General features: G+C 67.4%; 1 protein-coding gene across 1 annotated transcript in view; it reads right to left on the reverse strand.

Moving 5' to 3' along the window:
- The window catches only part of COL7A1 (collagen type VII alpha 1 chain), a 35,671-nt gene extending 13,418 nt beyond the window's left edge, over positions 1–22,253 (reverse strand). The window contains 75 exon segments of the mRNA XM_075158486.1: positions 66–101; positions 258–293; positions 448–552; positions 664–699; positions 831–866; positions 1,081–1,125; positions 1,326–1,397; positions 1,626–1,661; positions 1,850–1,930; positions 2,016–2,051; positions 2,152–2,187; positions 2,327–2,407; positions 3,054–3,095; positions 3,177–3,203; positions 3,327–3,371; positions 3,540–3,611; positions 3,709–3,753; positions 3,825–3,860; positions 4,005–4,085; positions 4,292–4,327; positions 4,493–4,552; positions 4,654–4,725; positions 4,928–4,960; positions 5,061–5,087; positions 5,168–5,203; positions 5,325–5,369; positions 5,490–5,525; positions 5,751–5,795; positions 5,947–5,982; positions 6,120–6,179; positions 6,308–6,370; positions 6,461–6,514; positions 6,661–6,687; positions 6,993–7,106; positions 7,199–7,267; positions 7,488–7,541; positions 7,616–7,651; positions 7,961–8,032; positions 8,359–8,451; positions 8,645–8,689; positions 8,781–8,807; positions 8,966–9,013; positions 9,119–9,279; positions 9,359–9,502; positions 9,582–9,708; positions 9,789–9,925; positions 10,008–10,154; positions 10,241–10,360; positions 10,544–10,690; positions 10,769–10,897; positions 10,976–11,122; positions 11,196–11,321; positions 11,404–11,547; positions 11,619–11,744; positions 11,908–12,054; positions 12,141–12,269; positions 12,458–12,607; positions 12,684–12,800; positions 13,012–13,158; positions 13,273–13,392; positions 14,109–14,258; positions 14,900–15,022; positions 15,121–15,250; positions 15,348–15,511; positions 15,710–15,868; positions 15,954–16,047; positions 16,144–16,303; positions 16,381–16,561; positions 16,668–16,758; positions 19,064–19,141; positions 19,452–19,530; positions 19,532–19,587; positions 19,589–19,697; positions 21,384–21,544; positions 22,239–22,253. Of these exon segments, the coding sequence (XP_075014587.1) occupies positions 66–101; positions 258–293; positions 448–552; positions 664–699; positions 831–866; positions 1,081–1,125; positions 1,326–1,397; positions 1,626–1,661; positions 1,850–1,930; positions 2,016–2,051; positions 2,152–2,187; positions 2,327–2,407; positions 3,054–3,095; positions 3,177–3,203; positions 3,327–3,371; positions 3,540–3,611; positions 3,709–3,753; positions 3,825–3,860; positions 4,005–4,085; positions 4,292–4,327; positions 4,493–4,552; positions 4,654–4,725; positions 4,928–4,960; positions 5,061–5,087; positions 5,168–5,203; positions 5,325–5,369; positions 5,490–5,525; positions 5,751–5,795; positions 5,947–5,982; positions 6,120–6,179; positions 6,308–6,370; positions 6,461–6,514; positions 6,661–6,687; positions 6,993–7,106; positions 7,199–7,267; positions 7,488–7,541; positions 7,616–7,651; positions 7,961–8,032; positions 8,359–8,451; positions 8,645–8,689; positions 8,781–8,807; positions 8,966–9,013; positions 9,119–9,279; positions 9,359–9,502; positions 9,582–9,708; positions 9,789–9,925; positions 10,008–10,154; positions 10,241–10,360; positions 10,544–10,690; positions 10,769–10,897; positions 10,976–11,122; positions 11,196–11,321; positions 11,404–11,547; positions 11,619–11,744; positions 11,908–12,054; positions 12,141–12,269; positions 12,458–12,607; positions 12,684–12,800; positions 13,012–13,158; positions 13,273–13,392; positions 14,109–14,258; positions 14,900–15,022; positions 15,121–15,250; positions 15,348–15,511; positions 15,710–15,868; positions 15,954–16,047; positions 16,144–16,303; positions 16,381–16,561; positions 16,668–16,758; positions 19,064–19,141; positions 19,452–19,530; positions 19,532–19,587; positions 19,589–19,697; positions 21,384–21,544; positions 22,239–22,253 (6,387 nt within the window).
- Positions 22,254–27,344: the final 5,091 nt, after the last annotated feature.

The raw sequence follows: 27,344 nt of genomic DNA on the forward strand, positions 1-27,344 counted from the left end.
AGGGGCTGCAGTTGCCACTGCCCTGGGGTGCTCGCAGCTTGTCAGGCTCAGTGCTGGGTACTCACCGGCTCCCCTCGCAGTCCGGGCTCTCCCGGGTCCCCCTGAAACACATCAAAGGTGTTGGGGGGGCAGAGCCAGGCTGCCTGATCCCAACTCCAATAGCCTGGGGGCAGGGAGTGCCACCAAGGACTCGTCCCCTCTGGCACAGGGTCCCCAGACCTTTGCCTTGGGGGGCTTGGGGGCAGGAGCACACCTACCTTTGGTCCAGCCACCCCACGGAGGCCCGGCGAGCCCTGGAAGATGCAGAGGGGACACAATGGCACCTGACACCCACGGACATCGGGCAGTGCCCCAAGGGAGCTGAGGGCAGGGGTCCTGCCCACCCCATGGCAGCCCGGACTCCGGAGTCCGGGGCTGGATGGCACTGTGGGCTCGAGGACTACGCACCTGGCCTGGGGGGCCGACCTGCCCCGGGACGCCAGGGAGGCCGGGGGGGCCGAGGGGGCCTGGCACACCTCTGTCCCCCTGCTCGCCCTTCGTACCGCTGCGGCCCTGCCAAAAGAGCAGCGTCACCCCCAGGACCTGGGTGCCCAGGTCTGTACCCAGTGGGGGCATGTACCCACCACCCCCCATCACCACGCTCCTCTGCGGGGAGGTACTCACATCTCTGCCAGGGGGTCCCGCGTCACCTTTGTCTCCCTAACCAGGAGAGAAAGGAGTTAGAGCGATGCTGCCCCAAAATGATGCTGCTGGACCCGGGCAGGGAGAAGCCACCGGGTGTGTGGTGACTGTGCAGAGACCGCACAGGGACCACCCAGGGCTCGGCTCACCTTCCTCCCATCCTCTCCTGGCGTCCCGTCTTCTCCCTGGGGACACAGGCTGCCAGTCAGCGCCTGGCTCGACTGCCCCAGCTACCCCTGGTACTGGCACCGCACAGCATGGGGACAGGCACCGGTGGCACAGCTCAGAGCGCAGGGGCCCTTTGCCACATGCCCCCCTTGCCTACATGTTGGACTGGGATCACCGGCCCTCCGGACCCCCGGGTGAGCCCCAAAGCCAAGCCTCGCTCCCCCTACTCACGTTCTTGCCGCTGAGGCCGGGTTTGCCATCATCACCGGGTTTGCCCTGGGAGGAAGCAGAGGCAGTGAGAGACCCCCCCCGGTGCTTCCCCCGGCACCGGCAGCTGGCCCCAGTGCGCGGGGGGAACTGGGCACAGGGCGAGCCTCGGCAGACAGAGCCAGCTGGGACTGACTGCAGAGGGCATGGGGCAGGATGTGTCGCCGGGGCAGGATGCGTCCCCAGGGCACGGGGTGGCCAGTACTTACAGGGGCGCCGGGAGGTCCCAGGGGGCCCACGGGGCCGGGCGGTCCCTGCTCCCCACGCAGCCCGGGCAGCCCCTGCAGGGAAAGGAGACGGGGGAGTACAGGGCGGCCGGGCGCCTGCCTCCCCCAGCCAGCTCTGGGAGGAGGGAGCGTGGCCGGGACGGCAGCACCCTGCTGGGGACGGGGGACAGTCCCGCTGCGCTGCCCCGGACCAAGGAGCACAGGGCAGGCTGTCGGTCCCTTGCAAGCGCGATGGCCCCAGTGGGAGCACAACCCAAACCCGCCCACCCCAGAGGTACTTACATCCCGGCCGGGGTCCCCCTGCTTCCCTGGGTCCCCCTGCAGACAAGGAAGAGGTGAGGGCAGGGACACCCCCACCCTGCCATGGGGCACCCACGAGCATCCCCAGGCCGGAGCAGCGGATGTAGGGGAGAGGCAGCTCCTCCTGCCCCATCACCCCTCCGTCCTGCAGCCCCCACCCATGGTGCCCGGGGGCGGCCGTGCCCCCCGCCCTGGACCACGCTCACCCGCAGCCCGGCGGGGCCCGGGGGCCCGGATTTGCCTTCCAGCCCGTTGCGGCCATCCAGCCCCGGCAGGCCACGGTCCCCCTGTAAGAGAGCAGGGCAGGAGGGCTGAAGCCGTGGGGCAGGACGGGGGTGCTGTGGGGCAGCCCTCAGCCCCCAGCCCCCTCACCTTCTCTCCTGACAGGCCTCGGTCCCCGGGGTCACCCTGCGGGGTGGGAAGAGGAGTGAGCATTGTCGCCCCTGAATGGGAGCCGAGCACGGCGCAGACCCCCCGCTCAGCCCCCCATGGGGAAGGGGGCACTCACCCGTGCACCGGGGGGCCCACGGGGGCCCTCCACGCCCTGCAAGAGAGAGACACGCTTAGCAGTGGGGCACGGGAGGAAAGGAGGGAGCCCTGGGTGCTCGCCTGGCACACCAGGACCCCCGGCTCTGCCCGTCTTGCTGTCCCGCGGCCTCCCACACCAGAGACTTGGCACCTACCCTCTCTCCAGGCAGGCCGGGGGAGCCAGCGTCGCCCCGGGCACCCTTTGCGCCATCCTCACCGGGATCCCCGGGGTCCCCCTGCCAGGGAAGGGCACCACGGTTAGAGGGTACTGCCCCGCCGCCAGCACAAACGCCCGTGCCACAGCCCGTGCTGAGCACCTCTGCTTATGCTGCGTGGTTTAATGGTGGGATAATAGCAAAGGTCTGAAAATATGGGCACGGGCTGAAAAAAGAGCCAGCTGAGCCGGGGGGAAGGCACCGGCCATAGCCAGGGACCAAGGCACCCTCCAGCACCCCACAGAGCACAGCCCGCGGCCAAAACTGCCCCGAGCCTGAGCTGGATTGTAAAAGCAGAGCACCCAGAGCGTGGGGTACTGCTGTGGAATCCCTGTGGGGCTGGGGAGCCATGAGCACACCAGCTCCTTCAAGGACCTCAGCTCTACAGGGACCTTTTGCCCCCTCACCCTCCTCCCAGCACCATGCAGAACGTGAGCCCACGTGCCTCCAGATTGCATGTGCCCCCTGATGCCATGTGCCCCCCGCAGCCCATGTGCCCCCCGCAGCCCATACATCTCTCAGCCACAGTACACATCAGCTCCACGTGGCGGGGGCTGTTTTGGGCAGGGAGGGCTTGTTGGACCAGGACCCCAGCACACAGCCAGAGTCCGGTGGGGGACAGCACAGGGCACCCCACCACCAGCATCCCAGGAGACCCACTCGTTACCTTCTCACCCTTCTCCCCCACTCCTCCGAGCCCCACGTCAACCTGTGGGGCAGAGAGGGGCTGTCAGCACATGGGGCTGGACACCGGCCCATGGGCAGGGAGAGGGGTGGGGGCAGAGCTTACGGTTCGTCCTGGGGGTCCGGGAAGCCCCTGAAAGAAGGGCGAGGGAAGCGGGTTAAGGGGAGCTGGCACAGCCCTGGGGAGGGCAGGGCTGGTTCTGGGGTGGGGGCCAGGTGGGTGGCCTGACGTCCCCCCCCCACCAGTGTCACTCACCGGCTCCCCACGGTCACCCTTGCTCCCTGGTGCTCCAGGGCTGCCCTGCGGGACAGAGGGACAGGGTGAGGGCAGGAGGGGACAGGGGACCCGTGGGGCGGTGGGTCCCACGGGGTGGAGAGTACCCATGGGGTAGGGGTGGGTGCAGGGCAATGGGGTTCATGGGGTGGTGGGTGCCCACGGGGCGGTGGGTGCACACAAAGTGGTACTCACATTCCTGCCTTCAGGACCTGGGTCCCCTGAGTCGCCCTTCTCCCCAGCGGGGCCACGGTACCCGGGGAGGCCCTGGGTGGGGCAGAGGGATGGTGCGCGTTAGCGGGAGCCACTCTGAGGCCACCGGACATCTCGCCTGCCCGGGGGCACCCAACAGCCCCGCACTTACCCGGGGACCCCTGTCTCCAGGTTTGCCAGGCAGACCCACTTCACCCTGCGGGGAGAGAGGGGGTAAGTGGGGGGCAGTGGGGAGGGGGACAGTGGTCCCAGGGGGTCCTTACTTACCGGGGTGCCTTCATCACCCTTCTCTCCACGCTCTCCCTGCGGCACAGGTCAGCAGGCACCAGCCGGGGGGAGAAAAGCAGAAGTCACTGGTGGCCCCCTGCTCCCCACCGGGCCCCCACCTCCTCGGGGCCCCAGTGCCCCACGGCCCCCGGGCCCACCACCCCCCTCGCCCCACACTACCTCCTTGCCGCGCAGCCCGGTCTGCCCCGGGGCGCCTGCTCGCCCCGGCTCGCCCTTCTCCCCTGGCTCCCCCGGGTCACCCTAGGCAGGGAGGAAGAGGGAACAGGTCAGGGCAGCGTAGGGGGAGTGCAGGGGCTGCCAGGGGAAGAAGGTGCTCAGCACGGCACCCTCCACTCCCCGGAGCGGCATTGTGGCATGGCACGCTGGACAGCCCCTCCAGAGCCCAATGGATGCACGGACGGATGGACAGACGGATGGAGGGGTGATGCCTCCTGCAGTGACATTACCTTTGGGCCGCTCCTGCCCGTGAGGCCAACGATACCCTGATTGTTGGAGAGGAAGAGCACATGTCACTGGGGACCAGGGTGGCCCCGTGCTGGGGGAGGGACCAGGGCCGTGAGCCCGTGCCGGGGGAGGGACCGGGCCGTGAGCCGGTGCCCCGGGGCAGAGCCCGGCCAGCCCCAGCCCTGGGGCACACCCAGACTCACCCGGTCGCCCTGCTCGCCTTTGGGGCCGGCTGGCCCCGGGATGCTCAGGCCAGGGGCACCCTAGACATGAAGGGATGCAGCTTGGAGCAACGGCACAGGCACCGTGAGCCGGGGGGGCTGTGCCATGCCCCCTGTGTCCCCTGTGCCCAGGCGGTACTCACACGGGCACCTTTATCTCCCACTTCACCCTTGGGGCCAGGAGGTCCTTCTGGTCCTGGGAAGCCTCTGTCACCCTGGAGCAGACGAAATGGCACCATCAGCCCCTCCAAACCATCCCCCTTCCCCCCACTGCAGCTGGGGACAGCCAGGTCTGGGGAGAGCATGGGCATCTCCTCAGGCTGACGCCCAGCTGTGCTGTCCCCCCTCCCCAGCCCATGGCCGTGCCCCAGGGCGTGCCAGCATGGGGCCAGGAGGGCACGGCCAGGGCAGGGTTACCTTCTCTCCTCCAACACCGGCCACGCTGGGAGCCTGGGGGAGAAGCAGAGGGGACCGTGCTGGGTGCTGCCCACAGCTCCTTGTCCCGGGGCTGGGGCAGGCAGAAGTGGACCCGCTGGGCAGCATCACTTACCGGCTTGCCGGGTGGTCCTGGATCACCCTGCGGAGAGACGGCTGTCATTGCCGGCCCCTTCCCCAGCAGCCCCCTGCCACCCCGCTGGGACCCCGCTTTGCGCTCACCTTCTCCCCTCGGGGGCCGGCCGGTCCCGGAGCTCCCTGTGGCGAGAGAAGAGACCTCAGGGGGCTGGCGGTGCCTGGGGATGTGCACTCGGGGCATGGCAGCCCCCCGCCCCTGGGGTGCCGGGTCCACAGCACTGCGGCCGCTGCCCCAACTCACCTCTCTGCCTGATGGTCCTGGGCGCCCCGGGGCTCCCGCCTCGCCCTGGAAGAGGGGAAGAAGAGGAAGGTGTCAGGGGCATCCTCCCACCCCGTGCCAGGGTGGCTGCTCCAGGGCAGGGCAGGCATCGCCCCTGCGTGGTTACAGCCACCCCAGCCCACCTACCTTCTCGCCCTCAGGGCCTGGCACGCCACGGTCCCCCTGCAGAGCGAAGCAGAGGAGGGTTTCAGGGAGCCTTCCTCCCTCCATGCGACACTGCCCTGCCCCACGTGCTGCCCCAAAGCCCCTCATGGCCCAGCCCCAAATCCCATCTGAGACCACTGGGCTCTGACAGCAACCCCCAGGCACAGCCACCATGGGGCCGCAGGGACACCAGGACCCGCTGACGCTGCCAAATGGCACGGTCCCGCTCCGGCGCTGTCTCACCTTCTCGCCCATCTCTCCCAGCTCGCCTGGTGCCCCGCGGTCTCCCTGGCACAGGAGGAAGATGGAGTCAGGGGCAGCAGGACCCGCAGGGGATGGCACGGGTCCCTGCACAGCACCCAGACCCCTTTTCTCCCCACCGAAAGCAAGGTGAGAGCATCCAAGGTGAGAGCATCCCTTCGGTCCCCGCACCACTCACCTTCCTGCCCTGCTCCCCTGGCAGTCCCCGAGGGCCCTGCAAAGGAGGATGGAGAAGATGTCACCAGCAAACGCCCAGGCTGGCTGGAGTGGGAGCCCTCCGGGATGCCCTTGGAGCTCGGCTCGCTGGCGAGGCTGGCTCCTGCTCGCCTTACCTTCCCTTGGGAAACTCACCCGGTCTCCTGGGTCCCCGGGGCGGCCAGGCGGTCCTGGGAAACCTTCTTTGCCATCACCCTGGGGATTAGCAAAGGCAACAGCCATGCCCGTGAGATGGGGATGCCCGTGAGATGGGGATGGGTATCCCCGCTGGAAAACGGTGCGGGGTCCAGCCCCAGCGCGAAGCATACCCGCCGCCCCCTTACCTTCTCTCCCTTCAGGCCAGGGGCCCCGGCAGGTCCCCGGGGCCCGGGGTCCCCAGGCATACCCTGCAAGAGAGCACAGCTCAGCCAGGGATACATGGCTGCCATGGCCTCACTCCCCTCTGCCGTCCCCGCTGGCCCGGGGGCCAGACTCACCGGGGGGCCGGGCTCCCCTCGAGGCGCTGCCCCATCCACAAGTCCAGGGGGGCCCTGCGGAGACAGGGGTCAGCTCCTGCGTGACAGCCCCGGAGGGCTCAATCCTTCCCAGCACCCTGGGGGGGCTGCAGTGCCCTCAGGCACCCACGGGACCTCTGTCCAGGAGGGCAGAGGAGCCAGAGAAATGCGGCGCCACTCACCCTCTCCCCTCGGTCACCCTTCTCCCCCTGCAAGGGCAAAAAAAAGCAAGTAAGGGCAGGTCTGGGCTCTTCCCATGCCCCCTCGAATGGAGAGGGGGAACATGCTGAACAGAGCCCATTGTCAGTGGTATCAGGGCACATGCATGCCATGTGCCTCTGCACACTGCCCAGCACCAGCAACAGCTCACGCATGTGTGTGTGTGTGTGAGCCCCCGGTGAGTGTGGGCCAGGAGCATTGCACAGGGGAGCAGCTTCAAGCTGCTGGCTGTCGCTCTGCCCGTCTGTCCTCACGTCCCCCAAGCTGTCCCCGCGCAACACCAGGGGGCAGGTACCTTCACAAACTCTCCCGGAGGTCCCGGTGGCCCCATGGGTCCAAGTGGACCGGGGGGTCCTGGATCACCAAATGGTCCCCGTGGGCCAGGGCTCCCGGCGGGGCCAGGGCTGCCCTGGAGGACAGAGATGCTCCGTTACCTGGGGCTGCGGCATGGGCTGGGGGCGCTGGTGGAGACCCCCCCAGCATCGCCACCCCTATACCTACCGGCGTGCCCGGCTCTCCTTTCCGGCCTGGCAGCCCCTGTCCTCCTTCCACGATCACCCTGGGCTCTCCCTGAACGAAGGGGGGAGGAAAAAAAAATTCAGTGTCCCTATGTGCCCTGTTGAGTCCCCGGTGCAGGATGGGGACCATAGTGCCACCCTGAGGCCAGGGGCCTGGCAGGGAGATGGGGAGACCCTAGGGTCACCCAGACACTGAGTGCCAGGAGGTGCCCACCAGGGTCCCCACTGCTCCCCAGGGACCCCCGTGGGGCAGCCCCGTGCCCATCACCTACCGGCTCGCCTTTCTCCCCCTTTGGGCCAGAAAGCCCCATCGGCCCCCGCGGCCCCTGGGAATGGAAGGCAAGAGTGAGGGGGGGGCATGGAGGGGAGCAGGGCTGGGGAGGGATGGGGCCATACTCACGGGATCCCCTCGGGGGCCGGGGATGCCCTGGGTGCCCTGGAAAACAACAGTTCAGGAGGTGAATGCACATCCCTGCCAGCCAGGGGAGTGGGGATGGGATGGGATGGGACGGGACGGGACGGGACAGGACGGGGGCTCCAGCCAAGGAAGGCATGGACAGTTCCTGCCCAGTACACTTGGCCTGGGACACACACACTGGGGACAGCAGTGACCCTGCCAGCTACGGAAACCCCTTGGCACAAGGAAAGGGTGGGCAGAGGCCAGCTCAGGGAGCAGGCAGGGCAGGCAGAGCGATGGGGAGAGCTCACCATGCAGCAGCAAACCCAGGGGGACATCCCCACTCACCGGCTGGCCGGGGGATCCAGGGTTCCCGGGGCGGCCGGGGCTTCCCGGTGTCCCGTCAGCTCCAGGGAATCCCTGCGGGAGAGAGGAGCATCACGCCAGAGCCCGGCACATCCAGGCACTGCCAGACCCCCCCAGTGCCCCAGGCAGTGCTGGTTCTGGCACGGAGAGCCCAGGACAGCCCCATGGCAGAGCCAGGTCTCGGGGTGCCTTTCCCCTGTGTGCCGAGTTGGGGTGCAAGGGAGCAGTGTGGGGCTGGACCAGTGCTCCCTAAGGAGATCTCCTCTCCAGCCTGGGCGAGGAGGAGGAGGGAGGAATGAGGGGCAGAGACTCCTGTGGGGCTGTGCCCCTGTGCCTGGGGACCCAGGGGGTGCCTGGGTGAGGGGATTGGAGGTACTCACCCTGTCCCCCTTCTTGCCCGGCCGCTCAACACTCTCTCCCGGCAGACCCCGCGGCCCCGCAGGTCCTGGAGGGCCAGGCAGGCCATGGCGGCCCTGGAGGGACAGCGGAGAGGACGGGCTGGGTAGCAGGCGGTGGCCAAGGGATGTTCCCTTCTCTGTTCCTGCAGTCAGGTCCCCACCCTGGCACCCACCCACTGGCAGGACAAGGGGACAAGGGGACCTGGGGACCATGTCACTGCCCCCCACCAGGGAGCTGCCCCCCATCTCCCCCCCAGCAGGACATTACCGGCTCGCCAGGGGGGCCCGGCTGCCCTGCGCGTCCTTGTAGTCCCTGCGGAGACAAAGCCAGGGCTGACCATCCCCTGTGGGCTGACGCAGCCCCCCCAAAGCCACCAGCGGTGGGGGGACACCAAAACACTCACCGCCTCGCCGCGGTCCCCCTTCTCGCCCTGCAAAGGGACGGAGGGAACAGGTTAGGGGCTGTATCCCGATGCTCAGCTCCCCATTGCGCTGCTGCCATCGGCAAGGTTGGGGGTCCCTGAGCCCCGGTGGCATGGCACGGCACGGCACAGCACGGCACAGCACAGCACAGCACAGGGATGCTCACCTTGGGGCACTGCACGGTGCAGGGCTTCGGCTTCGGCTCTGGCTCCGGCTGGCAAGACAAGGGAAGCCCGTGTGAACCTGGGTGTAGGAGAAGCCCCCAGCCCCCGGGGGGCTGCTCCTGCTCCGCACCCCCTGGGGCATCCTGACCCCTTACCCTGGTGGAGATGATGGTGCAGAGGTCGTCGGTGAGCTCCCCCTCCAGCTCTGCCAGGGCGCCGCCGCCATGGTAGATGTATCGCGGGTCCTCGCCAGTGACCACGCGCCGGAGCTGCTCCCGGTCCGCCCCCTCCAAGCCCACTGCCAGCACCTGGACCCCTGAGGCGAGAGCACCCTCAGCACCCCGCAGGATGTGGCCCCCTCCCGTGCACCCCGCTGAGACCCCATCCATCCTCACCCCCAGCCTTGACGTCCTTGGCTGCAGCGATGGCATCGTCCCCAGAGGGGCCATCAGCCAGGACCACCAGCACTGCCGGCACACTGGGCCGGCGCCCCGCGCCGGGGCTCAGCAGGTAGGTCCTGGCGAAGGTGATGGCTGCCCCTGGGGAGGGAGAAGGAAGAGGGGGGCGGTCAGCGGGGTACTGCTGGCCACTGCCCCGGCTCCCGGCGCAGCCCCTCACCGATGGCGTTGCCGCTGGGCTCCTCGTAGCGCATGGTGCGGATCTGCTCCAGCACGGCGGGCAGGTCGCTGGAGCGGTTGAGGAGCAGCCAGGGCAGGCTGCGGTAGCTGTACGTGGCCAGAGCCACCTGCAAGGGCGTGGGGGAGCGGTGGGCACCGCTGCCCGCCTGTGCCCCCCGGGTCCCCCACCGCTGTGGCAGCCCCGTACCTGGGTGCCCTCAGGGCCCAGGCGCCCCAGAGCAGACACGGTGTTGGAGAGGAGGGTGCGGACGGCATCAGCGCTGGAGGAGCTGTCACGGGTGCCGTGCACCAGGAAGACGATGTCACCGCGGGCATCCCTGCAGACTGCGGGTATAGGGAAGGGGTGAAGCTGCTGGTGGAGAGAGGACAAGCCCAGCCCGTCCCCCCCGGCACAGCTCTGCCGTACCCGTACGCTCGCTGATGGAGGTCTCGGCGCCTGGCGTGCTCCCCAGGAGTGGGCGGAGGGTGAAGGTGTAGCGCTGGCCCAGGCGCAGCCCGGAGACCTGCTGGGAGCTGGCAGTGCCGGGCAGCGTCCGCCCCGTCTGCCCCCCGGCTGCCGCCCAAGGGACAGAGTCAGGGGGGCCGGTGAGCCCCCACAGGGACGCTGCCCCCAGCCCCGAGGCCGCCCGCCCACCTCACCTGCAGCGGGGGTCCAGGAGAGGACATAGCTGGAGGCACCAGGGACGGGGGTCCAGGTGAGCGTCACCGAGTCTCTTCGCACCTCCGTCACCCGCAGGCTGGTGACGTGGGCCGGAGCAGCTGCCGAGGAGGAGAAGGAAAGGGTGTCTCGGCCCCACGGGGCAGCCCCCACCCCACTCCCGGCCCTCCACCCATCACCCTCCCCCAGCCCAAGGCTGGGACAGCCCAGTCCCCGGGTGCCCCTCTGGGCTCCAGCACCACGCCGAGGGTCCAATACCCCCTTGGCCCCATGCAGCCCCTTACCGGTGACGGCGGTGATGGTGGCTGTCTCGCTCTCTCGGCCACCGGCCAGGCTGGTGATGCTGATGTGGTAGCGCCGGCCTGGCTCCAGCCCCCCCAGGTCGTAGGAGCTGGCGGTGGCTGGGAGCTGCTGGCTGTGCTGGGGCCCCCCTGCCCGGGGCGAGAGGGGTGAGGGGCTGGGATGCGGGGGCTGGCAGGGATGCGGGGGTGCCAGCTGGCCACACTCACCTTCGGCCAGGCGCCAGACCAGGCGGTACCCGGCGCTGCCGGCTGCTGGCACCCAGGCCAGGCGCAGGCGGTGCTCGGAAGCCTCCGTCACCTGGAAGCTGCTGACGGGGGGCACTGGGGCTGCCTCCGCTGTGGGGCAGAGGAGCAGGTGTTAGGGGCAGGGGTGCCCGGCGCTGCCCCAGCACTGCCCCCCGCCCCAGCACTCACGGGTGGTGACGATGATGGAAACGGGGTTGCCCTCCCGGTTGCCGATGAGCGCCGTCACCTTCACGGTGTAGGACACGCCACCCTCCAGGTCGGGGATGTCGAAGGAGCTGGTGTGGCCGGGAACCCGCTGGCTGCTCTCCGAGCCCCCTGCCAAGGACCACGGGGTCAGCCCCCCACCCCGCCACCCTCACAGCCCGTCCCTGTCCCCATCCCACAGTACCGTCCCTGCGGCTCCACACCACACGGTAGGCGGTGGCTCCTGGCACGCCGACCCAGGTGACACGGGCGACGTTGCTCCTGGATGCCTGCACCTCCAGCTGGGACACCGTCCCCACCTGTTCGGGTGCTGTGACACCGAGAGGGCCACTGTCACCCGGGCCTGGGGCAAGCGGCGCTAGCTGGCACCGACAGGTAGGGGGACACCTCACCTATCCGCCCTGTGGCGGTGACAGGACTGCCCTCACGGCCGTCCACGATGGCTGAGACACCGACGGTGTAGACGATGCCGGCGCGCAGCCCCTCGATGGTGAAGGCAGTGGGGTCGGCGGGGAGGAAGCGGGATTGCTCCAGACCTAAGAAAGACGGTTGGGCTGGGGAGGGCTTTGGCACCACTGCTATGGCACCCTGTGGTCCCCACACTCACCGTCGCTGCCTCGCCAGGTCAGCAGGTAGCCCCCGGCGCCCGGCAGCCCTCGCCAGGTGACCCGCAGCTGGCTGGGACTGGCCTCTGTCACCCGCAGCTCCGAGATGCTGCCCACTGTTGGGTACTCTGCACCACCCCATGGCACCGCAGCGTCACCTTGGGGTGCCCAGAGGGGCCCCGTGGCCACCCTGGTGCCCCGAAGGCTCACAGGGGGATAGAGGACCAACACATACCCAGGGGGGGAACACAGCACCGGGAGTCCCAAGGCCAAACCCCAACATGGACTTACTGAGGCGGATTGTGAGCGTGGCAGCGCTGCCCTCCCGGCTGCCCACCAGCGCCGAGATGCGCACCAGGTAGGCGATGCCCTCCCGGAGGTCACCCAGCTCCAGCCCTGTCTGGCTGCCTGGGATGCGCCTCGTCCTCTCCGTGCCGTCTGCCGGGGGTGAGGTGGCCACGGAACCTCAGCACTGGCCAGCCGGGTCCCCCAGGTGCCACCCGCACCCCCGCCCGCAGACTCACCCTGGTTGTTGCGCACTACCACTTTGTACTCGGTGGCACCGGGGACGCCAGTCCAGCCCAGCCGCACCCGCCTGCCCGCCTCTTCGACAAGCCGCAGGTCCGACACGGTGCCCACGGGTGCCTCCACGCCTGCGAGGGGACGCGGTGAGGCACGGCCGGAGCCATGCAGCCCGGACAGCATGGCCCCCATCCTCAACCCAGTGAGGTCTCGCAGCCAAGGGGGTCCCCAGGCTGAGCAATGCCATGCGGGACGTCCCTCCATCCCAATGCCTTGGGAGGGTGGGGGACAACCTAGGGGACCCGTGGCAGTCGCTCACCTGTCTGGAAGGTGGTGACAGGGGTGGCCACCTCCCCACCATCGTAGAGTGTGTAGAGGGTGATGCGGTACACGGTGCCTGGCTGCAGTCCCGTCAGCTGGTAGGTGTTGGCACTGCTGGGGAGCGACACCGTCCTGGGGGGCTCTGGTCCTGCGGGGAGGGGAGGGTCACCGCTGGTTGCCAGCACAGGGGGTCCTTGGGGGGAGACTGGGTGCCCCGAGCCCACCTGTGGCTCTCTTCCACTCCAGGCGGTAGCCGCGGGCATCGCGGGCACCAGTCCAGAGCACCTGGATGGACGTGGGGCCCAGGATGTTGGTCCTCAGTGTCTGCTCCGCACCCGCCTCTGCAAGAGGGACCCCATGGGCCAGGCTGCCCCGCGCTGCTCTGCCACCAGCCACCCACCCCGACGTGTCCCCGGCCCCCGCGCACGGCACAAGGTAGGGAGCATCGCCGTGGTGTGGGGCCATGGGGGATGGTCCCCACCCCATCCCGTGGCAATGGCACGGGGGGTAGAGCCTGGCGGCAGGATGGCATCACCCGTACCCACCACCTACCCGTCCTCTGCCGCACGGTGGCTGTGGGCCCCTCCAGCTGCCCAAAGAGCGGGGCCACTGTCACCACGTAGTCAGTGTTGGGCTGCAGCCCCCCCAGTGCGTGCGACGTCCGCCCAGCATCCAGGTCCACCCTGTGCCTGTCCTGCCCTGCGAGAGCCGGCGCAGCAGTCCCTTGGAGGGTCCAGGCAGCGGGTGCCACTGCCCCCCTCCTGTCCCTCCTCCCTGAGGCCACCAGCAGAAGGGGAGCATGCGGGCACCTACCTGTGAGGGTCGCCCAGGAGAGCCGGTAGCCAGTGGCACCACCGACAGGCTGCCAGGCCAGCAGCATGCTCTGCGCCGAGACGTTGTGGACAGCCAAGTGCTGCACGCCCGCTGGGCGCCCTGCGGGCAAGAGGTGCCCGTCGCATCCCCCACGCAAGAGCAGGGCAGGGGGCAGCGGGAAGCACCTTCACCTGCAAACCCGCCTGCTCTGCGGGGAGGAAGCCCCCTTGCCCCTGCTCATGGATGCTGAACCACGCTGAGGTCACCGAGTGCAGCCCGTGCCCAGGCAGCTCCTTCAAAGCACCCTAGCTCCAGCAAACTGGAGCTCAAACGCCTTTCTCTTAATGCCTTAAATACTTTCTGTGGGTTAAGGCTGCCTGGGGCAGTTGAAGGAATCAGTTTGCCAAAATTTGAGGTTTGTAAAGGTGTTGCCCTAGGGCATCACCCCCGCTCCTGCCCGGCGATGTTTTCCACCACCATCGTGGAAACTGTGCTTTCCTCCCAAAGAGTGCAGTGCTTGAATTTATAAAAAAAAAAACCTGCATTTTTTCGGTCGACATTTTTACATCACGTGGGGAAAGCTCCAGCGGAAACACTCCCATAAGGCTACGAAGGAGCTGGGAGAGCACATAGTGCTGCATCCCCTCCGGCAGCACCTTTTGGGGCTCAGAGCACCACCTTGTAGTTGTGCTCACCCGCACCCCCTTCCCAGCCCCCCCAGGCAGCAATGGGCCAGGCAGCCCCATCCCCATGGGGCACGGTGACTGGAGGGTCATCCTTGTGCTGGGAACTCATCCCTGTCCCCGGCTGAGCCCAGGGCCGGACGCAGCGCTTACGTGTCCGGGCGGTGAGGGTGGCGGGGACGGCGGGCTGCTGTGCATAGCGGGGTCGGAGCGTCACCACGTACTCGGTGTCGGGGCGCAGGTTGCTCAGCGTGGCCGACTGCGCGCTGGCCCCCAGGCTCTTCTCCTCCCCCTGGGCTGCTCCTGGGAGGGAGGTGGAGGGGTAAGGGTGGGCACGGGGGCACGGCACGTGCCGGGCCCGGCAGGGAAGGGGTGTCTGCAGGCCGGCACCCTGCCCCGGGGATGCCAGGCAGTGCCAGGGGTGGGGAGCACAGGGAGAGGCTGGGAAGGCGGCCAGGGCAGGGGCACCCCCTGGAGCGCCCAGGGCCAGGGAGGGGCTGCCAGGTGTGCGGCTGCAGCCCAGCGCCTGGCTGGGACGGGGGTCTGCCGCCCGCCCGCCACGCGCAGCAACCGTCGGGGCACACACACACCCCTGCTCCCAGTCCCAGGCTGGGGCACACACTGGGCCCCCCGGCCATCATGCGCACCCAAGCACACACCCCGAGCCCTGCGCACCAAAGCCTCCGGGTGTAGGAACACACACACTGCCTCCACGCCTCTGCACACACGCGTGCCCCACAGCCCGCACATGAGCGCCGGCCGCCGCGGTGAAGGCAGGCGTGCACACACACCCACGTGTTCTCGGCATGCACCCCCCACATCAACCCCCATGCATGCACCCTCTGTCCATGCACCTTGCCATGCAACCCCGTTCCGGCCTGCGGGGCTGCGCAAAGGCAGGGCATCCAGGCAGCACTGTCCCCTCACAGGGACTGTCCCCTCACCTTGCACGGCGTAGCTGAGGCCGTAGCCCTGGGGAGGCTCAGGGCCGGGCTGCCAGGCCAGCCGCAGGAAGGTCGGTCCGGTCTCCACCACACGGAAATCCAGCACAGAGCCGGCACGGCTCTCTGGGGGCACACAGAGCCAGGGATGAGCCCCCAGCCCTGTGTGCCACGGGCACCCAGCGCCTGCCGGCATCCCCGTCACCAAGGGCATGGACACTCACGGGTACGTGCTCGGCCGGACACTGACTCGCCGATGCTGTTGGCGTACTGGGCGGTGACAGTGACCAGGTACTCTGTCCCCATGCGCAGCCCCCGCAGCACGGTGCTCGTCTCCCGTGGCCCCAGGCTCACCTGGGCAGGGACAGTGTCACCCCCTCGCTGTCCCCAGGCCATGCACGGGGCCACTGGGGACCCCCAGGTATCCAAGCAGGCAGGCAGGAGCGCTCACCTCCTGCCTCTCCGCCACGATCGGCTGCCCCAGCCCCGTCAGCGGCACGCGCTGCACCCGGTAGCCAGTGACGGGGCCACTGGCCGCCATCCAGCGGATCCGCAGCTGGTCGAGGCCCCGCTCCAGGATCTCCAGGTTGGAAGGACCGGCATGGCTCGGCCCATCTGCGGGGAAGCACAGGGGCCGCTGCCTCCAAGGTGTGTGGGGCAGCGGGGAAAGTTTGCCCAGATGGCACAGCCACGTGCCTGGTGGGACGGGATGGCCAGGAGAGCATTTTGGGGAAGACGGGTGCTACGCATGCATCCTGGCACCCAGCACCGCTGGCACCCACACTCCGCAGGGAGGAGGATGGGGGCCCATACCCAGCAGGCGCAGGGTGCCCCCGACGATCGTGCACACCCTGCGTGTCATCAGCGGCACCAGCGTCCCCAGCAGCTTGAAGTCACCAACATAGAAGAAGAAGGCATCGGTAGGCATCGAGGCCACGCGGATCAGCTCCTTGTGGTCAGCGTTCTTGATCCCTGTCAGACATGGAGATGATGGATGAGGGCAGGGACCCTGAACCCGGCGGGAAACCCCCTCGCCCAGTGCTGAAGCCTCGCTCACCCACAGCAAAGACCTTGATGCCCTGGCTCTTCAGCTTCGCTGCCGGCCCCTCGGCATCATCCTGGGACTTGCCATCCGTGATGAGGATGCAGATCTGGGGGCCAGGCAAGAGCCGTGAGACCCAGCCCAGGGCCTGCGGACCTGTTGCATCCCCCCCGGGGTGTCCCCAGGGCCACCACCCTGCACATACCTGGGGGACCCCGGGCCGGCGCTGCGTGGGGCCGAAGAAGTTGTCAGCGATGTAGCGGAAGCCGGCACCAGTCCGCGTGTTGCCGCCCTTGTAGCTCAGCTGCTGAATGGCCCTCCGGACACTTGTGCCGTCGGTGTGCTGGGAGAAGGGGAACTCCACCCTGGGGGGCACAGGGGGATGCGTCACATCCTGGCCCTGCCGCCCCGCCACCCCGCATGCCCCTTCCCCGGGGCTCACCGCGGCTCATCGCTGTACTGCGCCACGGCGAAGCGCACCGCCTTCTCACCCACCACATGCACGAAGGGCCCCACCAGGTCGTCCATGAATGTGCGGACAGCACGGAAGTTGTTCCTGCCAATGCTGGACGAGCCGTCCACCAGGAAGGCGATGTCGGCCTCCAGCACGTCCTCGCACACCGCTGCAGGGCGGAGACCATGCTCAGGGCCCAGACCGGCACCATGGTACGGTGGTGCTGGGCCCCTCTCGCCGCCCCCCACCACGTGCACCCAGTGCTCAGCACCCACCTTGGCTCCTCTTCTGCGCCGTGGCAGCCGGGGGGCCCAGGAGTGCAGGGAGCACGGCGAGGAGCAGGAGCCGGCCACTCATCATGGGAGCCTGCAGGAGAGGATGCTGCCACCAGCGCCCCACACCAGCCCCACGCCTCTGGGGACAGCGGTGACGGAGCAGCAGGGCCCGGGAGGTCCCAGCACCATGGCATGTCAGGGTGCCTGGCAGCCTCGGGAGGGCAAGGTGCCAGCGCTGCTCTGGGCACCGCTGCTGGCACCCCACGGTGCAGGGGAGAGCCCCCGCGTTCGGCCGGGGCAGGGAGGCAGTGGGGCTGTGCCCGGCCGTGTTACCACACGTCCCCCGTGCCGGAGGAGCAGCCGGCAGCACCCAGCCCCCGTGCAGCATAGCGGGTCTGCCGGCTCACCGGGTGGGCAGCGGCTGGCCCGCGGCTGGCCAGGCGGGAGCAGTGCCGGTGGCTGCCCCACGGCACGGCACGGGCCGGCGGTGGTGCCGGGCGCGGGAGGGCACGGTCGTGTGCGTGTCCCGCGCCGGCCAGGGCCTGGCCCCGCTCCAGCCCTCCCCTTCAGCCTGGCCCGCGGCCCCGCTCGCTGCCCAACGCCCCGGGGAGCCGTGCCCCGGCCGGCGGGCGGCTGCCAGCCCCGGCTGCAGGGTGTGCACGGGCTCTGCCTCCACAAGCCCTTCCCGCTGCCTCCTGCCTGCCCGCCCGCCCGCTCCACGCCTCGGCCCCGCCAGCAGCTCACCCCGGCTGCTCCTGCCCACTGGTCCCCCTGCCTACAGGGGCTCCCCACCACCCCAGGAAAGGTGGCAAAAGCGGGGTGCTCTAGGGCAGCGGGGAGCCAGGGTGGACAAGCCCTGCCCGCGAGCCCCCACGCCCCGCCACTTCCCACGCACACGGCTGCGGAGGCACCCGGCCTGACACCACTGTGATGGCCACGCCGGCTCTCAGCCCAAGCACAGCCCGGCCTGGCTGAACCCAGGAGGTGCGAGCCCGGCGGCCGCCCCGGCGCGGGGAGGGCGGACGAGCGCCCACGGGTGCCCGCGTGGGAGGCTCGGTCTTGCCCCGCAACTCCCCCCGCCTGCAGCGGGACCCCCGCGACAGCCCCCCCGGCCGCACGCACTCACCCACCGCCCTCCGTGGGGCTGCACCGTGCCGTGCCGCTCCGTGCCGAGCCGTGCCGAGCCCAGTCGGGCGCAGGCGGTGCCGGCGCGGAGCGGCCCCCGGCGCTCCCGCCCCTTTATTGAGGGCGGCCCGGAGCGCGGTGCCGGGGGGGGGGAGCGGGAGCGCCGCGGCCCCCGCCCAACCCGGCCCCCCAAAAAGGGCTTTTCCCACCCGCTCCCCGGGCAGGGGAGGAAAGCGGCTTTTCGGGCTGTTCCCCCCCAAAGTGCCACCCCCGGCTCCCCCACCGGTTGCGTCCCGGGCAGGGGCTGGAGGGCTCCGGGATGGGGATGAAGCAGGAGGGGGCTGGACCCGCGGGGAGGATTTCTGCTGGGCTTGCCACGGAGACCTCGGTGCAGGGCTGAGCGGACCCTGGTGAGGCTCAAGGCAGTTTTCCCTCCAGCATCTCCATCCTCCATGTCCCAGGAATGTGGTGAGCAGCCCTGGGACCTGCCAGCCAGGACCCGGCTGTACACCTCCATCCATCTCAGGGGAATGTGTCCCCAGGGACCTCAGGGCACTGCCTGGTCCTGGGCAGAGCTGGACGGAGCTGCCACGGGGACCCGGGCCCCTGGGCCCCTCCTGGGTTAGAGCCTGCTTCTGAGCACCAGCCCTGGGAAGGAGGATGGGGGTGGAGAAGGGCTGCTCCCCATGCCAGCACAGCTCCCACAAGGCTGTAGGACAGCCAGGCCTCAGCCAGGACCTTTCCTGCACCCACAGCTTGTGGTACACATCACGTGGGACCCTAGCATCCATGGCTCAAGTACGGGAACTGCCCTGGAGCCAACTGTGGGGCATCCTCACGCCCTGCTCCGAACACCATCTCCCAGCAGCCACCAGAACAGACTGGTGGCCAAGATCTACCGCAGAGCTGGAGAAACACACTGGAAAGCCACTGGTGGTGTGACTCCAGTTGGTAGGAGAAGGCGAAAGGGAGAAGATGCCTAGCAAGGTGGGCAGGGACCCCGTGCTGCCCTGGCCTCATTTCCTGCCCACCCAGCGACTGGTGAGACTGTCCCCTGGGGCTCCTTCTTGGCCCAGGATGCACCCCTGGCCCTCAGGGTGCCCCTCGCCCCCAGGGCACCCTATGGGACCACACTGCACCCCATCCTCCCCACTGGTACCTGTGTTCATCTGGGGCTGACCCCAGCCCATGGCCGCAGCATGTGCCTCATGCCACCTCCCCTCTGTGCCCTTGGTCACCCCACATTCCTCTGTCCCCAGCACCCCACGTACCTGTGCCCTACCAGCCACTGGCCCAGGGGCTCCCCTCCGGCTCCTGGCGGGGCAGCGGGCAGGTCCGGGGGCATCTTCCTGTAGGCAGCGAGGGGGGCGACAGTGGGGGTCCCTGGGGCCCAGGGCCACCTCACAGCTGGGGGCCTGGGGCAGGGCCACCTGCCTCCAAGCAAAGATGCTCCAGGGCCGGCTGCAGGCAACTTTCCCAGGCACACACTGTTCCCAAGCAGGGGAGGAGCGGCGATGACCCCGCTTTTCTTAAAGGCGCAGCAAGCAGTGCATCCCCTCCTCTTCGTTAGCTGCCTTCTCGTTAGGCCCCAGCCCCGGCCCCCAAACCTGGCCAGCCAGCTCCAAAGTTCACTGTGGCCACAGGTTTTCCCCTGCCTGCCCCAGCTCTGTGGGTCCAGCCGTGGGTCCAGCATCTCCAGGTCAGGACTGTCCCCAAATCCTCCTCCTGCCAGAGCTCGCTTAATGAAGGCAGGGCGGCCTGTCCCAATTAGACGAGGGGCTTCGTTAAACAGGGAGCAGAGGGGTCTGCCAAGGGCTCTGTGGCTGGCCCCGGGCCCGGAGCTGGCGGAGCAGCCCCATGGTGCGGTGTCGGCAGCAGGGCACGGGCGGCCGCGGGTCGCCCCGGCTAACGGGGCAGTGCTGGAGCGAGCATCGCCCAGCGGGCACCAGGGCAGTGATGCTTTGCAGCCGTGCTGGGGGCTCTGCCTGCCACCTTGGCCCCTGGGAACATGGCAGGCACCAGTGTGGGGTCGTCCCCAAACCCTGCTCCCCCACAGGCAGCCCGGCAGCCCAGGAACATCTTGATCATCTTGCCAGCAGCATCCCCCTTGCATTGGCACTGGAGGGGGGCATGCAGGGGTGCTGGGTCCCGAAAACCAGAGTGCCTTCTCCTCTGCGGTGTTTCCCAGCTCCCCCTCCGCATACCAGGGCCAGGGAAGGAATCCGCGGCCCCGGGCGCAGGACGGTGCTGCCTCGGCGGAGGGAGAGCACCAGGTGCGAGTGACTCACGCGGCCGCCCCGCGCCGCTGCACGCCAGTCCCTCCGGGAACATCCCGAAAAGCTGTCGGCCCTTGCCCAAGCCTGGCAGGCTGGCAGCCAGGCCACCAGTCCTTATTCCCACAGCCCAGGCTTGGGGTTCCCCATCTCCCGGCTGGCTTGGCCCCAAAGCATGTTGATTCCTCTCCACTGACACTTATCAAAGCTTGCAGGGCTGACCCTAACCCCAGCCCCTTGCCCCTGCCCTCCCTGTGCATGCCACCCCAGTCCCCAAATGCCACTCGCCAGCTGGCTACGCACCCCTGTGGCACAGCCTCTGCTGCCCCATAAATCTCAGATCACAAGAAGGCCCAAAACATCTCCCCAGGTCCCGCCAGCCCTGGTCCCCGCAGGGCACTGCCCTGCACTGCAGGCACGGGGCAAGCACCAGCTTCGAGCCCCGCAGGGGGTCACGCCACCCCCAGGGACAGGAGTCCCCCAGTTTGGGAGTGGGCAGGTGGGAAGCACTGGGGCTGAGCCTCTCCCTGTCCTGCGCTTGCCAGGCAGGCGGCCTCACCACTGCCTTAGTGGAAAACAAGAGGAAAATCTATTTTCTGCAGCCCCAGGTGAGGTTTCAGCTCTGTGTCGGGTGGCAGGAAAGATGAGTCACGCGGCACGGTGAGACGGGTGCTGGGCTGCAGAGCCACCTGCAGCCACGATGCCGCGGGTCCCACACCCCAACCTCTGCCCACTCTCTCCACATCCCACAGCCACTGCCTTCGGCGCTGATCCGGCACGGGCTGGGATTCAGCACAACCCTTACAGGATTTTAGTTTCCTGGCCCTACGGCAGTCCGGCAGCGCTCCCCGCTCCAGCATGGCGTGGGCATCCCCAGCCAGCAGGGATGCATGGGGCAGCTCCAGGGCTGCTGGAAGGGAGCTGCCCCCTCCCCAGGCCCTCTTAAATTTGGGGGCTTTCAGGTGGAGGGGAGCAGCGGGGGTCTGGCGCCGAGGCGGACAAGGGGAGGAGGAGCTGGCCGGAGCCGGAGGGGGAACCTCGCCTGCCGCGGGGGCCGGTTGGGACATGCTCCAGGAATGTCTCCCAGCACCAGCCACCGCCAGCTCCCCGCCGCGGCACCCGGCCACCCGTCCCTGGCATCTGGGGAAAGGGGCCTGTGGATCCCTGCCATCATCACCAGCCAGCTCAGGGAGAGCGCCGGAGGGTCAGCATCAAGCTCACGGTGTGGCCGCGGGGACACCTGTGCCACTCTGCGGGGCTCCCCAGCAAGCCCAGGGGCCACGAAATGGGCCAGGGCAGGGGACTGGTCACCCTTTACCTTCTGCTGACCTGCCCCGAGGGGTTTGGGGTGGGAGACGGCCACGCCAGCCCTCCAGGCTGCACTTCACAAGGGGAATGGACAGCAGACTCCCAGATCCTCTGTGTAGGAGGGGAAATCTTGCAGCACCCCCCGTCCTGCTGCTGCCCAAAGCCACATCCCTGCCCGAAAAGAAGCAAAGTATCACATCAGGGTGAAGGCATGACCGGCGAGCTGCCCTCTCTGCTCAGTGGCTCTGGGGATGCCCAAAACGAGGGGGATGCTCCCGGCTGCGGGGACCACAGTGGGTGCAGGGGCAGCAGCAGGTAGGGTCTGGTGGGTGAAGGACGATGGAGGCAAGTGGTCCCACTGCAGCCAGGCTTGGGGTCGGGCTGAGCCCGCTGTGCCCCCACACCAGGGCTCCCCGTGGGGCGAGTGCGTGCCCCGACTCCCCCCACAGCTGCTGCAGAGGGATGGGAAATTTTTCCTGCCCCTAAACTGTTGTGTCTGGAGGCTGCTGCCGTGCGGCCACACACTAGCGTCTCACGAAGCTGCGCTGGACTGCGGCCAGGCTCTGCCGTCCACGCAGACAGGGCTCAGGGAGGGAACGGTGACACCGCAGGGATGTGACCCCCCCCCCTTGGCTGAGTCAGGCAGGAGAAGGCAGTCCTGGTCAGCCTGACCGCGGAGGCCAGGCTAGCTCACAGGGACAGCGAGGGAAGGGAAAGCCAGGCACCGCCAGGGCTCTGCCGAGGGCCGGTGGCACTTTGCAACAGCATGGGGCCAGTGTGCCAGAAAGGGAGGGTGATGGCGGGGACAATGGCAGCAGGATGAGGAGCCAGCAGCACTGCGTGGGGCTCGAGAGTGCCTAGTTACCTTCATCAGCTGCATCCTGCGGCTGGGCTTTGGGTGATGCTGGGGATGCCCAGAGAGGCTGCACAGTGGCTGGGGCTGGGTGTCAGGGACCCAGGGGGAGACAGGGGGAAGTGGGGTGCAGGCAGGAGCTGAAGTGCCCCCGGAGGTGATGTGCCCCATGCTGCACGTGACCACCCACACAGCCTGGCTCATCCCGCAGGAATCTGGCTTCTCAACTGATCGAGGCACAAGCTGCTCCCCTTCGCTCCTGGCCCTGCAGCCCCCCCCTGCAGCGGGGACCAGGCTCCATAAAATAAGCCTGGCTTGCCCCCGAGGATGGAGATGCAGGAGAGGGTGGAAACGCAGGAATAAAGCTCCCCCAGCACCTCCGCGTGTGGCCAGTGCTGCTTTGCCCCGTGCTGACAGCTCCGTGGGGTACACATGCCCTAGAGATGCCCCAGCCAGCCCAGCACATGCCACTACAGAAGGGAAACCCCTGCCTCTTCTTTATAGGGGCAGACAAATTGCCAGCCTCAGGGGCACGGCAGATTAAGGCGCTCCGGGCCCAGCCCTGGCTGTGGGGTATGCAGGCAGCGGCAGGCAGCGCCTGGGGCACAGCTGGGCTTGGGGTGCACAAAGGGGGACCCCGGGACCCATCGTGATGTGAGAGCAGGGGCTGGCAGAGCAGAGGGAGCAGTTTCCCCTCGGATGCCTGCAGGAAGGAGGAGATGAAGGGAAGCCGAGGGAGAGCCACCAGCCCGCGGCGCGCGCGCTCAGGACGTGTGCAGGCTGGGTCTGCGGAGCGCAGAGCGTGATTTGACACGCCGGGCGGCTGAGCCAGCCCGTGCCCGCCTGCACCGGGTGCCTGCACCCACCGGTGCCGCCCAGCCTGCCTGCCTGCCCAACCCCGCGCAGCTGCGGGGGTCCCTGGGGACCAGCATCGCTGGCAGAACAGCGCCTTGGGCCACAGGATGCAGAGGTGAAAGGTGCCATTCCTGCAGCTGTCCCCTGGAAGAGCGGTTCGGGGCAAGGCCAGGTTACTGGTGCTTCCCTGCAGCGCCAGGGGAGGCGAGGAGGTCATCTTACCTGCAAACACCAAGGTGCCACATCTCTGGCTGCCTCGAACCCTCACCAGGATCCCTCCAGTAAGGTGTTGAAGGCAGATGGGGCAGCTCAGCCCCCACTGGGTGCTGGGGGGGCCATCACCGGGGCAGGGGCTGCTCCTGGCCTTGCACAGTGCCTGCTGCTCTGCACCAAACCTGGCTCCCAGGGGCAGGGCAGGAGGTGCATCGCGGCTTCAGGGGACTGGAGGGACACGCAGGAGGCCAGCACTGCTCCCAGGGACCTCACAGGAATACCCACCAGCACCACGGGCAGGATGCTACCACTGCTCTCTGCTTCAAATCAGACTGACCCGGGGAGCAGCTGAGCAGGGGTGTCTGCAGGAGACCAGGACACAGAGCCCAACCTTGCAGGGCTGGGGCGCTTGCCAGCAGCCCTTGCCACGTGTGGGGGCAAGCTGGCCGCCAGCTCCCAAATTCCGCAGCACCTCTGCACCCCATCAGAGAGGGACGAGCACGGCAAAGCTGTGGCTGCCCCATCACTCATTCCCCAGCTCCAGAGCCAGGAGCAGCCGGTACAGGTGGAGATGAGCAAGGCACTGCCACCTTCCCTGTGCATGGGAGCTGCTCTGCTGCCCGATGCCGAGCTTTTCCCCCTCTCAGGGCTGGGAAATGGCAGCTGCCTGGCTCCCAGCATGGCATCCAGGGCCATGAGGCCAACTGCAGGCTAACCCAGCCACGAGAGCCCCCATGGACCCTGGAGAGCCGTGAGGGAGACCCTGCAGAAGCAGGCAGCAGCCTGGCAGGGGGTGACGGGGGGAGCAGCGCAGTGGCAGGGGCACACAGCAACCGCTCGCCAGGCAGGGAGGAGGAATGGCAGGCGGGCAGTGTGCGGGCCTGGGAAGCTGGAGCCGTTCCCGGGATGCTGCCAGCTGTGCTGCAAGAAGCTGCTCCTCACGGGGGGGTTCACACAGCTTGCTGGGGCCAGGAGCATTTGTTCCTCCCTCCAACGGAAACAGCAGATGCCTCCCCGGCTGCAGCAGCTCAGGGCAGCTGTATTCCCAGGGGAGGAGCGTTGCCAAGAGGAATAGCCGTGAGTCCGAGGAGCCGGCCCTCAGGGGCCCCTGTCCCAGCCCCGAAGGATGGGAGTGAGGACACACCGGACCACTGTCCTAGGACCCTGTTGCTGCACCAGGGCTCACCGCGGATGGCCACTGCCTTCCCAAGAGATGGAAATAACGAGTCACTAACGGCTTGTGCACAAGCCCTCCTGCTGCTGAGCCACAGGCAGAGGCACAGCCAGCGCTGGCAGAGCAGCGCGCCGGCCTGCGCTCACAAGTGACCGGCAAGAGGGACCCACTCTGGAGCTGCACAAGAGGGAGGTTTGCCCACCTCAGCTCTCCAAACCCAGGTCTCCCGCAGCCCCTGTGCCAGGGAAAGGCTGCCCCTTGCTCGCTCCCCTTTCAGCCGATCCTGCTCTCACTTCCCCACTTTTGCATCTGGGATGCAGCTCTGGCAGCTGGGAGGATGGGGTGGTTGCTCAATCCTTCCTCTCTGCCTCTATTCAAGTGTTTCACAATCTGCACCAACACCCCCTAAAAACTACCTGCGGCTCCATATAAATTTCTGGCAGGGCTCATGAAAGAGCCCCCGTCCTGCTCTTCATGGGGCTTGGCTGCTCCTTGCGCAAGGGGCGCCCGACGGAGCCGTGGGGAGCATCGCCCAGATCGAGGGCTGGTGGGAGACGTGCGGGGCGGCACTGCAGCCCAGCAGGCAGCCGCTGGCACGTGCTCCGCCGGGGAGGGGACGGCACAGCTTGCACCGAGGCGCGGCAGGGGGCCCTGCCCGGGACAGGCAGGGGCACAGAAGGGGGTACGTACCGCTGGAGAGCCAGGGGCATGCTGCAGCCTCCAGGGAAGGGGCTTTTGCAAGTCTTGGGCGCACTGGATCTCCAGCAGCTGTAGGATACTGCCCTGAGTGTTTCACACAGCAGCCATGGTCCATGGGAAGGATGATAAAGGTTTGGCCATTAGTCTGCTGGGGTGGTGAGGAAGCTGGGGGGGGCCCAGCACCCAGGGGACCCACCTGGGGGGCAGCAGCCAGGGTGCAGGAGGGACCGTGCTCCGGAGGGATTTGTGCAGTTCACGAGACCAGACTTGTCCTCACGGCTCTCCCCCGCGAGGCTGTGCCATTGCTCCTTCGGCTCTTTGGCTGGGTGCCCGACTCCAGAAGAAAAGAATAAAAAGGACGAAGCACCCGCCCTGCCCCGTCGGGTGAATCGCTGTCTGTCACCATGGGAACCCCTCCCTCCCCAGACCCCCCCAGGATGACTTCATATCTCCGTCGAGCAGGAGGGATGTATCACCGGGATGGCACGGGGCGGGTGGCCACGTACATCTCACGCAAGGACTTCCACAGCCATGAGAGCGGACACAGGGCAGGATGCTGCAGAGCTCCAGGGGGAAGGCTCAGCAGTCCAGGTGAGAGTCCCACAGAGGATGGGGGTACGGTCTGCACCCATGCAGTGTATCCCCAAAGGAACAATGATGGGGGACTCACAGAGCTCCAATTCCTTGCAGAAAACATGTCTGCAGCACCTCTGCACCCCTCCTCATTGCCATCAAGGAGAGAGGAGCACAGGATCCTGTCTCTGCCCTGCCCCCACACCTTCGGGAGCCACCAGCCTGGGACCATGGGGACCTCATCCCTCTCCACCCTCATCAGCAAAGCCGGAGCAAGGTCACCTGTGAGTCACCGCTGCGTGTGCGAGGCAGAAACAGGAGATACTTGCGTTCCCATGTCATAGAGGCTCCTGCCAAGCGCTGCACATCTGGAACAGCTGTAAACAAAGCAGGGGAAGCCGGAGAGGCACGGCAGGGAGCAGCCAGGGGCAGCGGGGACCTCCAGCCTCACAGCAGACAGGCGGGGGGGAAGGGGTGGCAATAAATGCAGAACCGCCACGTGGAGCCCAGACGCCCAAGGCTCAAGCACGCTCACCCGCCGCCGGTTCCTGGAAGCCCCTCGGCACGCCAGGGCATCCTCTGTGCCAGGTGATGGAGGCAGGAACTTCCCACAGACATGCTGCCTGCTGCAGGGCTCTGCCTGCTGCTCCGGCTCCTAAAGCCACTGCTCACCAAGCCTCCCGCGAGAGGCCCCAGCCCCACTCGCCATGTCCGTGGGCAATTATCGCTCCACAGATCCCTACCTGGAAATCACACCCTCCAAGTTTCATCGGTAGCACCAAGTCCGTTTCTCGATTGCTACGAGCACTACTCAAGAGCGATGCAGTCTCAATGGAGAGGTCATGGTTTTGGTATATGTGAATCTGTGTAATGCTAAACTGTACCCGGAGGAGCTCAGAATATGTTTTTCCGAAGCTGAATATACACCAAATCCTAAATCTCAAAGCAACACAACTTTAATTCCCTAGATTAAACATTCAAATAAGGAAGAAAAAAAAAATCCCCCCCTCCCTGCAAAGAGTCAGCTCGCTCTTCCCTAAATATAACAAATAAGAGATAAGCAGCATGTTCCTTTTACAGCTTTGTCCAAGTTACACACAAAGTAGAAAATAGTGCACAGTACTGGGGCTATTTTACAAAATATTACTTCACAGATCTGAGTCGCCGTGTGCTGAGGGCAGTGCACGCAGAGTGGCTTTATTTTGTGTATTGCACTGAGTGTCAGTACCCACATTGACAGGAGGGCAACGCAGCGCCCAGAAAAGCTAAATGTTCAGTGTCCCGCTGCAGGCTTTTGGCGAAACTAGGAAGAGTACTCAGATATTCAGGCTCTTGTTTCAATATCTTAATTGCATAATTAGCCTCGCTTAAATCAGGTCATACGGCATTCGACCCAGCTTCCTTCCCTGTCCTCGTGCTGCCTGTGCTATGCTGTTCTCACACCAAGGCAGCATGCAGAGCCTTAAATAATCCCAGAGCGTGGTGGAGGCTCAGCGATGGATGATGGAGCAGGAGCAGTGTCTCCAGAGCACCTGGCAGGTGATCCAGCACAGGTACTACTCCCATCGACACCTCTTTGTACAAAAAAAATCCCTCCTGCTCTC

This window comes from Calonectris borealis, chromosome 10 (genome assembly GCF_964195595.1).
Source record: "Calonectris borealis chromosome 10, bCalBor7.hap1.2, whole genome shotgun sequence".
In the NCBI taxonomy this organism is placed as follows: domain Eukaryota; kingdom Metazoa; phylum Chordata; class Aves; order Procellariiformes; family Procellariidae; genus Calonectris; species Calonectris borealis.